The sequence below is a fragment of the Pseudogymnoascus destructans genome, assembly GCF_001641265.1.
Source record: "Pseudogymnoascus destructans isolate 20631-21 unplaced genomic scaffold scaffold_32, whole genome shotgun sequence".
NCBI lineage: Eukaryota > Fungi > Ascomycota > Leotiomycetes > Thelebolales > Thelebolaceae > Pseudogymnoascus > Pseudogymnoascus destructans.
In genome coordinates, this window is record NW_020167551.1 from 99,682 (window position 1) to 114,591 (window position 14,910).

Here is a 14,910-nt window from a genome sequence, read left to right on the forward strand (position 1 = left end):
ACGTCTTTTGGAGGAGGATCTCAGGAAACAAATTTTCCATGCACGTCGAAATAGTGGGGTCCTGTCAGCACAATTTATCAAAAAAATTATAAACGTTTCAGCAAGTATCAATGGTGATAGATAGCATTAGATTTTATCTCTTAATACCAACCACTACCAAATTTCTAGGACTCTGCTTGTAGTCGAAAACGGCTTCAACCCAGCAGTCCTTCACCAACTTTGGATGCTCCCTCAGGAACAGCCATCTGTCAGTGACTATCAAGCTCTCGACAACTCCAGCACTGAAAGCCATGAGACTCCACATTATGCTGAGCTCCTTCTTCCTAGGGCCGTACTTCTTTGCATATACTTCGATGTCTTCATCTGTCAAAGTCCCCATTTTCTCTGCAATCTCCTTTCCGCGGACAGGATCGCGCGTAAGCTTCTCAACAGCACCCTTAACGTAATCCACGAAAGACACATAGCATCCTTTCCGTAACGAGCCAATAATCACTGGATCTGTGCGGTCAGTCTTCGGTGACTCCGACCCAGCATCTCCACTGTCATGAGGTGGCGGTGCTGCGCCAACGACGCCAGTATCAAGAAACACCTTCTGCAGCAACGCTCTGTAGTAATGGCGTGTAAAGAAAGCATCACTTTCCTTCTCAGTCCAGTTCTGCGGCGCCTGAACAGCCATCATGCGAGCAGTAATGTTCAGGCGGATTCCGTCTCCATTATGGGTCCCGACTCGCTCACTCATCGGGTAGCCATGCGGATCGAATGTTGCCGACTCACGGGCCGTGCGGGCGTTCACCGCCTGGAGATTTGGGCGTAGGATGGGATTCTTGAAAGTGGGTGGCCCAAGGCGCTCGGTAAGGAGGTTATAGCAGCAGCCAACAATTGCTACTGCGTTTACCGACGGGTTTAAAAGGAGCGAGCGGATGCCGTGATGTGAAAGGTTTCCGCAAGAGTGAATGGATATTGTCATAAGGCTCTTTTTAACAATGCCTCCTCCGCATTGCCTTTGGTGATTGCTACCATCGTCAAGCCCAAGGGCAGCAACAGAAGCAGCGAGATTCGACTCTACCTCCACATGATCAATTTGAGGGATAACTTCCGAAAGATCTCCATGATTCAAGCGCTGTTCGACGTATTGAATAGACCCTTGGCCTTCTCCACTCGTATATATAGTCGCAAGGTCCCTATATGGTCTGAAATCAGCCCCATTCTCCGTTGATATAGTCTGGGACTTTGCAGCTATCCTTTCCTCCTTCTCCTTTTGCGTATCCTGTGACATGTCATCGTCCATCTGCTGCCGATATATCTTCTTGTTCCGCATTACAACCTCTCTCTCTGCGAGGCTCGTAAATATATCCATATTCTTCGCCCCGGTGATATTGATTTCCCGGCCCTCCACTGCAATGATGTGTTTGTTATAAGGCGGATTCGCCAGAGCCCGGCCAAGGTAGTTCTGTCCGCTGCCAAAATCTATGTAATGAGTAATATTCTTGTTCGTTTGTACAGCAACGTCTTCGGCGAGACGGTCCACGTAGTCTGCGAAGTTGGTGACCTCGTGGATTTTCTTGGGAACCATTCCCACAGCAACATTCCTGGGCAACTTGCTCTGTTTGAGCTTCCTCGGGGCATACTGCCGTTGCAGAGAGTGTTTCCGAATGTCTTTGATGTATTTTATAAGACTGGGACTCGGGCCTGACACATTATCCAGGTCGTCTCGTATGAGCGCGTCGAGTAATTCCATGGAACTGCAATTTGAAAGCCATGAGTGCCATTCTTCTGGGATCACAGATTCGTAGAGCCCGGGTTTTCTGGTAAAGAAGTCGAGGATATGGACCCCGCCACACAGGGTCTGGAATAGTGTAGATGTGGTCGCGAAATCCAGCAAGGAATCCACATATTCTTCTGCAGTTTTAAACTCCGAGGAGAACGGGAGCGGCTTATCTGGCGCCATGATAACCTGCACTGCTTCACGAATGACGTCTTCCTTTCGTGGTTAAATCAATAAGTTCTCTGAGGGGCTCATTCAAAAATAATTTAGAGCTGTATCACGGCAGTTCCCGCATTTACCGCAACGTCAGCCTTCCTGGCCTCAGCCTTGCTTCGTGGGACATGCCAGGTTCCCATCTACGAGACTCAATCAACGACCAACAGAATCGAATCTTGGGGGCTCGTAGCCCACTCAAAACTGGAGGATGATGTCGTCTATTAATGAAGAGGACCCATTCCTCCAAGTTCAGGCGTACGCCGCCCCCCGCTTGAACGCATCTACACCCTACTGACGGTTCCTGCAGAGATGTCCTTTCCCAACTAAACACCACCCGACCCCTCTTCGCCTCCTATCTCCGCATCCGCTCTCTTTCTCCAAATCCCAGCAGCCCGGAGGTAACATCTGCGCGCGCGGATCTCGAGTCTTCCCTCTCAACTCTAGCCGAAGACCTTGCCGACCTCGTCTCCTCCGTCAAGGCAGTCGAGACCGACCCCCACAGATATGGGCTCCAAATCGAGGAGGTGGTGCGGCGCAAGCATCTCGTCGACGAAGTCGGCAATGAAGTCGAAGATATGCGCGAAGAGCTGTTAAAACACCTGTCTCAGTCGAAGTCGCGCAATAAGTCTCTGCCACCCGGCGTGGATGAGGAGCAGGCGGTTAGAGACGATATGTACGAGGCGTTCGAACAGCAGGAACAGCAGCGCATTATGAATGATCAGGATCAACAGCTTGATGGCGTGTTCCGTACCGTGGGCAATCTGAGGCAGCAGGCTGATGAAATGGGCCGTGAGCTCGAGGAGCAAGCCGAGATACTGGAACATGTCGATTCGGCGGCGGATCGGGTTGGGGGCAAGCTCCAGACAGGGCTTCAGAAGGTGGGATGGGTTATGAGGAACAATGAGGAAACGATGAGCAGTTGCTGTATTGGGGTGCTTATAGTGGTACTTATAATTTTGTTGGTCCTTCTCTTGGTGCTGTAGTCGGACACTGTACACTGGGGGAGTTGGCGTTGGATTGAAGATGTATACATACTACGGAATCAGAACATTGTTTATTCGTTCACTTCATTTAGGTTACTCAGTTGGGATCGACCGTCTACATAGACTGTCCTCTCGCTGTACCTGATTATAGCTATAATGACTCCTTTACTTTGGGCAGACTCTAATATCACCCGGTGTCCACAACAGTACCTACTGTTGTGGACATCGGGTGATACCTTCCCTAATAGGGGTGTTACCCAGTTACCTAGGTAACACTCCTATTAGGGAAGGTTTCCAGCAATGTTGGGCTATAGTACATTGAAGGGCCAAATGCTCGCTCGTGTCTGAAGCAATCCATAGCTCTATTATGTTGCCAACTGTAGGAAGGGCCGACGGATCCTATAGTATTTCACCAAGTATTCAACACAATGGAAAGCTCTATGATGAAATTCGCTACTCAACTGCCTCGCGGCGAAAACGCTTCGAACACTATGCCTGATCATGAATCATGTAAAAGGTAGGTACGGATCAGAAGCCCGCATCAAAAGTCCCCATGCACCATAAATCCCTACTGTGCTCACTGCTCGGAGCAAGGCCGAATAGAACCACCAATCCCTCCCTCATCATCAATCAATCAAAAAAAGAACAGATCGTTAACGTCGTCGACACCTTTGCATCTCTCATCATAGCAACGCTGAGGAGCGTTTTTGCGGCAGCTCCAAAGTCCCAGCGTTCTCGGAATTATCGTTTCCCAAACTTTAGGCTCGAGAGGCGCCGAGTTTCGTGCTGAAGGAACCATCGCTGCCCGAGCTCCCATTATGAAAAAGCGTCTTGCTAGGTAGCAGACAACCAAAAAGGGTTAAATCCCAACAAAATCTATCGAAACAGGAATTTTTCAAGTCACAAGAATCTGGCATATGCATCAGCCACAAGTGAGCGGCATATACCAGAGTATATAGATCATCGCTGATTCCTGGAGCTGCCTACCGAGTTTTGACGATCGTGGAGGCTAGGTCTCCTCTCCCTCCGGTCGCTATCTTGTAACTTCAGTGAGTCCAGGCGCTTTTGGTTGTCTTCCGTCATCGGGTCCATCTCATGTGAGGGAACTGCGCCGAGCGTGGCCACCCCGTTCGCCTTTCCATGCTTAGCTTGTTCTGCGAGGGCTTTCCATTTGTCCTCTCTAGCTTGCATACGTGCGTCTGCATTGTTCTGGTGCTCTGTATACTCGTGGGAGCAGTCGTCGAATAACTTAGGGTTGATCTCCATAAATAGCTTCATGGCGTTATAAACCATGCCATGGATTGTCCTATAGTGTATTAGCGTTGTTTCCAAGTTAGATGATCCGGATAGCGTACCTATTCCAATGGCCCTTGGAGTTCTCATAAAGAGGGGCGAACATAATTGGCAAAATGACCTCGACGTTGTCGCTGACAAGGTTGCAGAAGTATTCGTTGTTCCAGAAATATAGTGCTCTCTCCGCAACTTGGAAGTGGGGGCTGGCCACTGACTTCGCAAGCTGATGGAACAAAGGTTCCTGGACCTTTGCAAATTCAGCAGGATCCATAACCTCGAATATGTCTTCCACTTCATTCAGGAACATGACTTCTTTTGTGCTGTTAACCTTCGGCCAATATCTCAGTAGGCCCAAAACAACCTAGATCTTGTCAGTATACTATGGCGGGGGCTAATTCAGGGCTACTAACCTCTTCTGTTAGTGCGGCATCCTTTTCGAGGAACTGGACTATGCAGTACGCAAGTTGGGGATGATACATGCTGAGGCTCTTGACTTTGTGCATCGGTAGGAGGACCCTGGTCAAGAAGAGCTTGTGCTCCTCTTTCAGGGGTAGGGCAAATCCGTTGATGATTGACCCAAGGATTTCCAGCAGCTCGGCGATTCCATTGAATCGTTCGGTTTCATAAACGAACTGGAAAAACACGTTGTTGATAGATCTTCTGATATAGGAGCGGAGATTGAGGAATTTCCCATATATCCTATGGAGGGTCGTCTTGAGGAAATCACGTTCCCTGGGGTCTTCAGAGTCAAATAGCTCAAGCAGTTGCAGTACAAAGCTATGGTCGATGTATACCTTCGCAATGTTGGTGTTGAAGTCTTGGCTCTCAATGAAGCGCAAAAAGAACTCATAGACAACTTGGATATGTGGCCACGCAACTTCCAACACAGGCTCGTCTTCCTCGGGGTCAAAGGCCTCGCCTTGGGGGTTCATAGGCGGAGGTAGTGGCCGGAAGAGGTTCTTGTTGAACATATCAACGACACGCGGATACATAGCATCCGTAATGACCTGGCGGTTGTTTGCAACGTAATCCAGAAGCTCATGGAGGGCCACGCGTTTAATTTCCTTCGATTTGATGTCGCCTGTCGCATCATTGAAGTCGAAAATGACATTACATTGGTCAATTTTCTGCATGAACAGCTCTTGTCGCCTGTTTGGAGGCACTTCATGGAAACCAGGAAGCTTCTCTAGCTCTCTAAGAGGGGATATGTCAAAGCGCGATGAATGTTGTCGCTTGGGTGTTCTGATACCTTCTGGTACATCCTTAGGCGTCGCTTGCAACCTGTCGAACACGAGGTTTTTTGAGCCCGCTTTAGGGGGTGCCAAATCGTGAGGCATTGTCTCTGCCGATCCTGGGGGCGGGACATGCTGTCTCGTGTTAGTAAAGAGGATCAACGCAAACGGAAGAACTGGGTGCATACCGGCGCACTAGGACTGATAACCACGCTTGGTGGTAGTATTGGATGCCTGTTTGGTGTACCAGGAGCTGTACCACTCGGAGAATTTGAACCAAGCGTCTTAAAACGGTCCGCAGCTGGAAGAACTCCATGTTGTCCGCCATTCAGCGCGTTGGCAGGCGCTAGTAACGGCGAAGCTGTGTGTCCGCTAACAGGAGTCCCTGAATCACCCGCTGGCAGTGGCTTGTTTCGTGGGTCGTTTAGTGAAGTCGTCGAGGCAGAAGGTGTAACGCTTGGCGATTGACCAGCCTCTCTTGACGACCCAGAGGCCGATGGAGATGATGTGCCATCCTTCGGATCTTTATTTTTCTTGGAGGACTTGTTCGGGTCTTTCGAACGCGAGAGCTGGTCATGCTGAATGAGTTAGACATTCTATACCCGGATCGCTGCGAGACTAGACATAAATGAGGGATGATGAAAGGGGTTCTTACAACTCTCTGCCTGAATCCTTTCATCCTGGCTGCTATACCGGGAATGATACGCTGGCCAAGTTCTGGGTCGGTTTTGCTGACCTGGTGGGGTCAATAATTCTTTTGGTTCTAGTGTCTTGAAATGTTCGGCACAGGTCCAATGGTTCTCAGTGAGTTTAGAGGGCTTGTACGCTCTTTGAGTAGCAATTCGAGGGCGGAATAGATGGAGGAGGCTGGGTTATCGGTTGTGGCCGGTAACCTAATTTCGTATAGTTATGCCACAGCGTAAGTAAGAGTCTCGACGGCCAACCTGTTGGTTTACTGTCAGCCCGCTCAGGGTGAGTCGTTGTCAAGCAGTGCAATCTAGATCAATTGATTGCTATGCAAGACTCACCTTTCACTGGGCCCCTTTCAGCTCTTGAATCCTCCACGGTTCAGCTGCGAGATCTTGTGCTAGCAAGCGTTGTATGAAGCTCCTATGCCGACATCGGGAGGTTGTGTAGGGAGTTCTGGGCAAAGAGTCTTTATTCTGAAAACGAGAGCCTGCAGATAACGTAGTTGTGATTGCCGGGAAAGCGAAGAGTTGTTGGAGTTGCAGGGCAGAAGGCTGTTTACACCGATGGACTTCAGATGTGATGTTAATTAACCCCAGGTGAGGTTGGCCAATGGCACGGTCGCATACAATAGAGGTGGCAGAGCTTACCACAAACGCTTGGCATCAACTTTATATGGCGACGCTTTATATTACGACACACTTTATAGCTTCTTACAACTTATCACAGGACGACACGACATAGATTATAATGCAAGCTGGATTGTATATCAGCATGGTGCAGATATGAATGCTCTTGCCGTATTTGACGTACGATTCATAGCTGCTCTGCTTTATTTGCCCCCCAGTACCGAATTGTGGAGGTTCACGTGACGAAAGCATGATCTTTACCAGCCTTTGGTAAATCACCTTCAAAAGAGAATCAAATCCAATAGGGGCGAGCTATGGCTTCCTTTGGGTCTTCGCCGGTCTATACCGTGCCACGCCGAAAGGTTGTTGCTGTGGAGCACCCGATAGCAATCAACGATGTCGACAGTGCTATGAAGACTTTTGGTCGAGGCGCGCCGTTAGCCCAGGTAAGCCAGGCTTTGCTATCACGACACTTACTGGATTAAGAAACAGTTATCCCGTCTGTCTATACTAGGACTTTACTCTTCCAGAGACCATGGCGTTCTCAGCCTTGATTTCATATGCTGTCTCAACGAGCCCATAGACAGATCACTGACATATATCCCAGATACTTGATGCCGAAGATTATGACGGTTGTCTGCCACTGTTTTTGCGCCCAGGGGACCCATCGTGTCCTCCCAATCTGTCACAAAATGCACCTACCAATAATGTGTTGCTGAAAGTCACCATCCCGAAGAGGACAGGTTGCAGGCGCAAACGGGGCTCCCAGGATCCTTTTGAGTACCACTCATACATGCAGGAAGCAGAGCCTGAGTCAATGATCCATAACGATCAGTCACCGGGGCTGCTGTCACACTCACGACTTGATGATCCTAGCTATCTACAAAAGAGACTAAGAGATTGCCGTGGATATTATCACATTGAGCCTGTAGGCTCTATCGAACAGACTCATCGATATAGGGGGCTCTCAGATTTCCACTATTCCACCACGCACGGAAACTATATGACAAAATTCCGTAACACCATTATGACTGGTGATCTGGATAAGATCAAACAATACAAACTCGATCCTAGCCGCGGCCCAAAGCAAATGACAGAGCTTATCCCGCCTCCAACGATGACCGATCACCCTCTTCCTTTCAACTGGGGCTACCATCAAAACCCAACCATCAGGGTTACTACAGACCATCAAACTGGTAAGAAAACACTTATCAATCATTCCACTCCCGCGAGGCTTGCCACCCTCTACGTCGCCCATGACATCCCAGTCACACCTTCCGGTCCAACGAACCCTCCGCCTAACGACCCCCTCCTCATCTCTGTCATCGAAGAGCTCCAGGCCGCTCTCGCGGAGCGCCCAATATGGACCCGCCGGGCGATCATGAACCGCATCGGCGCCTCCCCAGGTGTCTACCTACTCAAGCCAGCCATGCAGTACGTGGGCTACCAATTCCGCGGCGGTCCCTGGCGCGACGCCATCATCCGATACGGCGTAGATCCTCGCACAGATCCTAAATACCGCTTCTACCAGACGCTGTTCTTCAAGATCTACGACGAGGTTGAGAAGGTACCTGGGCAGCCTTGGACGGATATCAGGTCTGAGTATACACGGCGCGCGCAGGTCACGGATGTCTCCCTCGACAGTCATATCTTCGACGGCACGAAGCTATCGCTCGATGGCAAAATCTGGCAGGTCTGCGATATTACGGATCCGATGATTCAGCGCCTCGCATCGACGTCAACATTACGCTCAACCTGCGATCTCGAAGTGAACGGCTGGTACTGCAACGGGACATGGGCTAAGATTAAGGCCGTGATGCGGACGAAGATCTCCGCAATCCGTGCAGGCAAGCACGTCCCAGATGAAGCCTTCGAAACCGTCCTCAAAGTCCCGGACTTCGTGGAGGAGAAAGCCAAGGCGGGCAAGGTCTCCATCCCGATGCCTGATCTGAAGAAAGTCGGCATTAAGGTGGGGGAGAGTGTGAACGGGGCGAGGAAGAAGAGAATCAGAATGGCGGCTAGGAGATGGAAGGCAGGTGGCGCGAAAATTCCAAGGTTGAGTGCAGTGCCCGAGGATATAGCGGTGACTGGTGATGGTAGTACTGCTGCTGAAGAGTCGGTTGAGACTATGACGGAAGATCAGAATGCGAGCGTCTACGGAACGGAGCAAGATTATGATGAGGATGAGATGATAGAGGAAGAATATGACGACGAAGGAGGACATGATGAAGATGAGGATGAAGTTGATTACGATGAGGCAGAGTCTGAATCCGAAGGTGCAGGGGATAGTGGGGGGCGATGATGAGGATGACATAAACTCTCCCAAATAGAAACTCAGAAGGCATCAATAATGATAAGAGAAATAAAGTATAATTTCTAAAGCTCTATTTTATATATGAACTCCCATCATGCCACACTAGTTTCGTAATCGTGTCCAAGAGCCTCATCCGCTGGGCTGGTACGCTGGGCCGGGTATTCCAGCTTACTAGACATTTAACGCCAAATATAAACACTTTAGCTGCCTGTCACACTACATCTAGCTCCTCATCTTCTTGAGAGGGGGGGCCTCATCATCATCAGACAATCCCTGGAACGATCCAGCCTCGTCGTCCTCATCACCAGACTCGAAGTCCAGATCAGACAAGGCATCCTGCTCCTGTGCTTGTGCTGGATAATGTTAGTTCTATAATCTCTTAAATAGAAGATTCCTTGGAATGAGAGACTTACTGAAGTACTTGATCGCTCCCGGCCACAGATCCTCAGCAATGGCAATGGCCAAGTCATCTCCATCAGGGAAGATCTCGAAGCTCATCTCCAGATCCTCCAGATCCTCCTGCTCCTCAGTAATCGGCTCATCCTCCGCCACCTTCTCGCCCTTGCGCCTAGCTGCCTCGCGCTTAATAGCCTCCTTCGACACCTCCTCGGTAACTCTGCGACCAATGAAGCCGAACCAGGAGAAGAAGGAGAGTCCACCCATACCGGTGCCCTCAATCTTCTTCTGCAGCGCCTTCTGCGCATCGTTCGGCTCGCCCTTCTTCGCTGCCCCGCCGTTGCCAGCCTTGTCAACCCCCCATGCCTTGATCACCAGGTCCAGCAGGCCTCCAGTGAGATCCTTGTCCTTCTTCCAGTTGATCTTGACCGGCTCGCTGATGAGTCCCGACCAGCCATCCGCGGCAGTGCGGTACCAGAACTTCTTCTCCAGGACCCTGTTCTCGAAGTACTCGTTCTCGGCGAACTCGAACTTGATGGCGACAGAGCGGGGGTCACCGTTCTTGCCCTTGCTGGTGATCTCGAAGTTGTCGACGGAGAGGGAGGTGAGGGAGGAGAGGAGGAGCGCGGAGTCCGAGGGCTGGATGAACTGGTCGATATCTGGGGGCGCCTGCTCGAGGACTAACGGCCAAAAGTTCTCGATCTTGGAAAGGATCTCTGCGCGCTTCACGTAGAGGGGTGCGGTGAGCGCAACTTGTTGCCTAACTATAATGGTTTGTTAGATAAGCCCAATTCTCGAGTTTGGGGGGCGTAGAGGCATCGAATGCGCTTTGCGACAGGGCATTGGGAAGATTATTCTTGAAAATAATCTCTTAAAATATCAGACAAGGAATGCGATTCAAACTTACTTATCTCCGTATCCGCATCATCGAACTCCTTCTCGATGTTCGCCAAGTCCTCGTACGAAATGGACGAGTTCTCGAGTGCAGTCGCCATCGCGGAAGAGGTAAATGCAGCTTCTTGGGCCATTTTCGAGTTTCAGTTGTTTTTTATGTTTGAAAGATGGTGGGCTGTGAGAATAGCTTGTTAGAATTTTGATGTTGCGAGGACGTGCGCGCTGGGCAGATCTGCGGGTGGACTTTTACTGGTGATCTGACCTTGACCTGGATTAAGGTAGACCCCCTGCTGCCACAAACTGACTCTCCATGCGCGGAGCGTGCATTGGCGAGTAATGATGACGGGGAATAATGCTCCACCATGACGAGCTGTGATATCTGATATTTCGGAGATTTGTGAACAAATCCTTGCGCACAGCTCCTGAGAGCAAACGCAAATGTGGGATCTTCTATATTTTCAGGGTTAATAACTGCCTCTCTATCCTGCCGGGAACAGGGTTAGAAAATCAATTATAATCATGATTATTAGGTCGTAAGTTAATCATAATCATGATTATTTACAAAGCGCATAACTAACTTAAGACTAGTCATGCTTACATAATATTCGACTATTCGAATAAGTTAAGTGCTAACCCTGGCCGGGAAAATATTCCCCATATAATGTCCCTATGATGATAATATTCATATATTTTTATTAAACCTACTCGAAGATATTTCTCGCTGGAATAAGGAATCATAGTAAACAATAATACACATAGGTAGGTCAATTTATTTATCGACTCACAATTTACAAAGTTTCATAGATTAATTAAAAAATACTGAACATTATATACGCGTGTAAATTTCATTAATCATTCATCTATGAATACTGAATACCAGTCAAACTACATAAACCGTGTCAAAACGCCATATCCCACATGCGTTATTACATATCATCCTCATCACTCAAGAGCTCTTCCACCAATGAATCTCTGGGCCGCTGATTCCTCTTCGGCCTTGTGGCCAACACGCTCGTCTCGCCCAGCATCGATAGCTCACCTCCCTCGCGCCCTTCGTTCAACTGCTCCTGGACTAATGCCCCGATCGTGTCTTCATCTTGTTCGTCATCAACATCATCCTGCTCTACCGTCATAACTGTCCTCTCATCTGCACCATCCTGCTGTACCGTCGTTATTGTCCTCTCATCTGCATCCTCATCCTCATTCGCCTCCCCGACTTCTGTTTCAGGGGTTGCGCTGCCCCTATCTCGTGGGAGGCTGCTGTTCGGGCCCTGCTTCTGGGCCAGGTTATTCACAATTTTGCCCAGGCTGATATGGATTTTGAACAAAGCATTTCGCCCTGTGGCATCAAGGACGAGCTTATCCCCGACGGCGATGCAAATTTCGTCATAGAGAACGCGTATCTTGTCTTGTGATGATGCCGCGGAAATATGTACCTTCCCGAAAAGAGGCGCGAGGATTTTCTTCTCTTCTTCTTCATGGTTGTTAGTACATTTGCAGGTAGTATATTAGGGACGTCGATAAACTTACTGGTAGCATTGTTCATACGGTCCAAAATGTCACTTGCGAGATCAAGGTGAACGTCGCCGTTAACGGCCTTCTTCGCGCCCTCATCGGCGATACTCATGGAGTTACCGGGAACGTAGCACTTCCTTGGATCGGTCCAATCGACAAGGTGCGCGCCAATGACGCTCAAGCTGACCATCTCAATATCCTCATCTTCATCGTCGAGTGATTCATGAATATTGTATAACACATGGAGAGCATCCACGGCAACAGACCTTATGCGGTCTTGGTTCTCCTTACGACTGTAGCTGTATACTGGCAGGAAGTACGAGAGTGTCTGTCGAACCCCCTGGTTGCTCTGAGTAGAAGGATCGAAATATGCGACGATGAGGGTCTTGAGAAGATCGTTGGCAGCATCTGAATCTTGGATGACGCGGCCGAGAAGTAATTTGCAGACGGCCACAGTAGTGGCAGCCTGGACTTCTGGGCCCTTGGATCCGTTCTTCAATGCCTTGAGGTAGACCTTGAGGAGCGGTGGGTTGGATTCGAGAAGATGAGACCCGTGTTGTGTAAGAATATCCGTGAGAATCTGAAGGGCTGTAATCTGGAGGGCTGCATGGCCCTTGCTGAAGAAGTGCATGAAGAGGTTCAGGTTCTCCTCTGCCAATGACTATAATTTCCTATGTTAGATAAAGTTGCAGACTTACAGGGATAGGGGTAGAATTACCTTGTCCAGCAAAGAACAGAGTCCAAGGCACAACAGTCCACGTTCGCGAACCGGAGCTTCATGGCTTCGCACTGCCGGAACAACCAAATTGTTCAGCATTGCCACGAGGTCAACATTCTGCTGAAGATTTCCTTCAACATTTTGCAACATGCACTGAACTATGTGCAAGCACTTCATGTTTACCATGATCTCCTTAATGGACTTATCCTGAAGTTCTTCCTCACTCATCTCTGGCTTCGGCTTCTTTGAATTGCTTTCCGCGTCACTGATCTCTGACCTTGCGGAGTGGAAGCTCTCATCGACATCATCCTCAGCTGGTTCGTCCATAATTGTATCATGGATATCAGCGACAGCTTCGAGAACGATACTGACAAACTCTCGCTCTCCGGCCACGTCGCCTGCACATATGCCACGAAGTGTCTCAACGATCAACTTGGTGGCTTCTTCAGGAAGATCTGGCACAGAAAGAGACTGGCGTAGTAATGCAAACATTTTCCTTCGTCCAACTTCGTCGGAATAGTCAAGCGTATGGGCGATGTGGAGGAGTTGTTCAACGATGAATTCCTGTTCCACAGTATCTTCCTCCTCCTCCTCCTCCTCTGGGGATTGCTGAGCAACCCTCTTCAGCGCCTCGACAAGGACATTGATGTAGCGCTGGAGGTAGTAGGCGAGTTTGGTCACTTCGGGCATCTTGTCTTCGACTAACGCCTCCAACTTGTTGCTACCCTCATTCCGGCAATAGTCATTAAAGCTTCGTGCCATAAATACGGATTCAGCGCTCAGGGTGTCCCAGAATAGGTTGTCAAATACAACAGCTTCGCGATAATCCACTCTGCCTTCCCAAAAACCTCTCATGGCCTCAAGAGCGACACCATTCTCGACTCCTGAGTTGACGACATCGATGCGCTCTAGCAGTTCTTGGAGAGCCTCAAAGTTGGGAGGTGGTGCCTCGGCATCGGCTACAGCTTCTTCTGGAATTCCCGCGCAATCCTCAATCCACCTATCGCGGAAGAGTTTGCCCGCAGCTTTCCGGACATTTTCATCGCGGTCTCGGAGTCCCCACCGCAGAAGCTTCTCGCGCATGGCGAGGGAAAGATGGCGGAAGTCACCAAGAGCTGGAAGGAGACGCGAGTACAGAGCTCGCCTTGTCGCCGGGTCTTGATCTCGCGCTCGCTCTAGCAAGAATGGAAGCGTGGCAGGAAGAATTGGCAGATTAATCAGCAGTGACCGCCGGACATCTGCGCTTGGGTCGTTTTGTAACACACCGAGCAGCTTCTCGAGCAATCCTACCCTGGACTCCTCATCACTATCATCTGAGTTGATTTCTCCCTCAGCCTCATTTCCAGCCAACCGGCCAAGAGCGAGTACAGCCTGGACGCGGACCATGGCCTCCTTATCACGGATTCTTTTGAGGAGCCCATGGCGCAACAGCTGGAAAAGGTCGTCATCCATAGAATCAAGAGAGTTGACTAGGTGTGAAATAAGTTGGGTAGCCCTAAATCTCACAAACTTTTCCTTTGCCGTAAGAAGCGAGAGCACTGTCTTCATGACTTGGGCTGTCAACCTAGTGCTCGGCGTCTCGACTAGCGCCCCCATATCATCATCCTCCATAGGGACAAGCTCATTGTCCTTATCGTTGGCATGGCGCAGAAATAGGCCAATAAAGAGAATAACCCTTTCGCCTGCAGCCTCGCTCTTTTTCACCGGCATCACCCTTACGACACACCTGGTGACTTCATAGTTGAATTCATCCTCATCAAAATCTTCCGCGCCGGTCTTTTTCTGCTTGCTTGATGGTTCATAGCAACATGCCTCCTGTATCTTCCGTAAATTGATCACCAGCTTTCGATGGCCTGTGGTTGATTTCTGTGCGTCGCGGAATATTGCGCATATCTGCGTTCGCAATGCTGTCTCCGGGGCATCTTCCGGTATCTCCACGTATGGCGCAGATACACGCGATGCTATTGATGCTCGTGTAGAATTGAGGGTTTGCGCCGACGATTTGTAAGACACTGCCGTTGACGTCCTTGCGGACCTGGTTGGCACTACTCTGGCGGGCATTGTGGCAGGTATGTGGTGCTCTCTGTTTGGCGTTGCACCAAGTTTAGTGCAGTGATGGTTGTTTTCAATATATATATTCCGCGTCGTGTTGGCGAACTCGCCCGTAGCCGTATCTGTTTCGCGAGGATCAAGTTCAAATTGGTGGGAGTTTGACGCGTCGTCCTCGTAATTACGGCTTCTACACGATTGCCACGAGAATATGTTGAT

At 49.7% G+C, this 14,910-nt stretch overlaps 6 protein-coding genes across 6 annotated transcripts; 2 read left to right on the forward strand and 4 right to left on the reverse strand.

Moving 5' to 3' along the window:
* Positions 1-133: 133 nt before the first annotated feature.
* Positions 134-1,948, reverse strand: VC83_08821 (uncharacterized protein; the record flags this gene model as incomplete). Its single annotated transcript, XM_024472364.1, has 1 exon — positions 134-1,948. The coding sequence occupies one exon, from the start codon at positions 1,946-1,948 to the stop codon at positions 134-136; it is 1,815 nt and encodes a 604-aa protein (XP_024319966.1).
* A 49-nt stretch (positions 1,949-1,997) lies between these two features.
* VC83_08822 (uncharacterized protein) lies at positions 1,998-3,035 on the forward strand. Its single transcript, XM_024472365.1, has 2 exons — positions 1,998-2,236; positions 2,289-3,035. Exons 1-2 carry the CDS (start codon positions 2,190-2,192, stop codon positions 2,962-2,964), a joined length of 723 nt encoding a protein of 240 aa, XP_024319965.1. The 5' UTR covers positions 1,998-2,189; the 3' UTR covers positions 2,965-3,035.
* On the reverse strand, positions 3,036-6,788 carry PPP2R5D (Serine/threonine-protein phosphatase 2A 56 kDa regulatory subunit delta isoform). The gene is made up of 6 exons (XM_024472366.1): positions 6,518-6,788; positions 6,145-6,433; positions 5,678-6,067; positions 4,668-5,624; positions 4,320-4,618; positions 3,036-4,270 (listed from the first exon to the last, which is right to left on the reverse strand). Exons 2-6 carry the CDS (start codon positions 6,166-6,168, stop codon positions 3,925-3,927), a joined length of 2,016 nt encoding a protein of 671 aa, XP_024319964.1. The 5' UTR covers positions 6,169-6,433; positions 6,518-6,788; the 3' UTR covers positions 3,036-3,924.
* A 74-nt stretch (positions 6,789-6,862) lies between these two features.
* On the forward strand, positions 6,863-9,186 carry TFC1 (tau 95 subunit of transcription factor TFIIIC). Its single transcript, XM_024472367.1, has one exon. It carries the CDS (start codon positions 7,599-7,601, stop codon positions 9,105-9,107), a length of 1,509 nt encoding a protein of 502 aa, XP_024319936.1. The 5' UTR covers positions 6,863-7,598; the 3' UTR covers positions 9,108-9,186.
* Positions 9,177-10,583, reverse strand: VC83_08825 (uncharacterized protein). The gene is made up of 3 exons (XM_024472368.1): positions 10,423-10,583; positions 9,533-10,279; positions 9,177-9,472 (listed from the first exon to the last, which is right to left on the reverse strand). The coding sequence occupies exons 1-3, from the start codon at positions 10,541-10,543 to the stop codon at positions 9,342-9,344; spliced, it is 999 nt and encodes a 332-aa protein (XP_024319935.1). The 5' UTR covers positions 10,544-10,583; the 3' UTR covers positions 9,177-9,341.
* Positions 10,584-11,242: 659 nt separating this feature from the next.
* On the reverse strand, positions 11,243-14,909 carry VC83_08826 (uncharacterized protein). Its single transcript, XM_024472369.1, has 3 exons — positions 12,643-14,909; positions 11,940-12,585; positions 11,243-11,883 (listed from the first exon to the last, which is right to left on the reverse strand). The coding sequence occupies exons 1-3, from the start codon at positions 14,701-14,703 to the stop codon at positions 11,336-11,338; spliced, it is 3,255 nt and encodes a 1,084-aa protein (XP_024319937.1). The 5' UTR covers positions 14,704-14,909; the 3' UTR covers positions 11,243-11,335.
* Position 14,910: the final 1 nt, after the last annotated feature.

Coding starts and splice junctions, on each gene's coding strand:
- PPP2R5D (XM_024472366.1), bottom strand. CDS start 6,168: ATGAAAGGATTCAGGCAGAGAGTT. Junction 5,625..5,677: donor TTATCAGTCCTAGTGCGCCG/GTATGCACCCAG, acceptor AACACGAGACAG/CATGTCCCGCCCCCAGGATC. Junction 4,619..4,667: donor ATGCCGCACTAACAGAAGAG/GTTAGTAGCCCT, acceptor GACAAGATCTAG/GTTGTTTTGGGCCTACTGAG.
- TFC1 (XM_024472367.1), top strand. CDS start 7,599: ATGCAGGAAGCAGAGCCTGAGTCAATGATCCATAACGATCAGTCACCG.
- VC83_08822 (XM_024472365.1), top strand. CDS start 2,190: ATGATGTCGTCTATTAATGAAGAGGACCCATTCCTCCAAGTTCAGGC. Junction 2,237..2,288: donor CCATTCCTCCAAGTTCAGGC/GTACGCCGCCCC, acceptor CGGTTCCTGCAG/AGATGTCCTTTCCCAACTAA.
- VC83_08825 (XM_024472368.1), bottom strand. CDS start 10,543: ATGGCCCAAGAAGCTGCATTTACCTCTTCCGCGATGGCGACTGCACTC. Junction 10,280..10,422: donor TGATGCGGATACGGAGATAA/GTAAGTTTGAAT, acceptor AAACCATTATAG/TTAGGCAACAAGTTGCGCTC. Junction 9,473..9,532: donor GGGAGCGATCAAGTACTTCA/GTAAGTCTCTCA, acceptor AACATTATCCAG/CACAAGCACAGGAGCAGGAT.
- VC83_08826 (XM_024472369.1), bottom strand. CDS start 14,703: ATGCCCGCCAGAGTAGTGCCAACCAGGTCCGCAAGGACGTCAACGGCA. Junction 12,586..12,642: donor TCTGTTCTTTGCTGGACAAG/GTAATTCTACCC, acceptor AGGAAATTATAG/TCATTGGCAGAGGAGAACCT. Junction 11,884..11,939: donor CCGTATGAACAATGCTACCA/GTAAGTTTATCG, acceptor ACAACCATGAAG/AAGAAGAGAAGAAAATCCTC.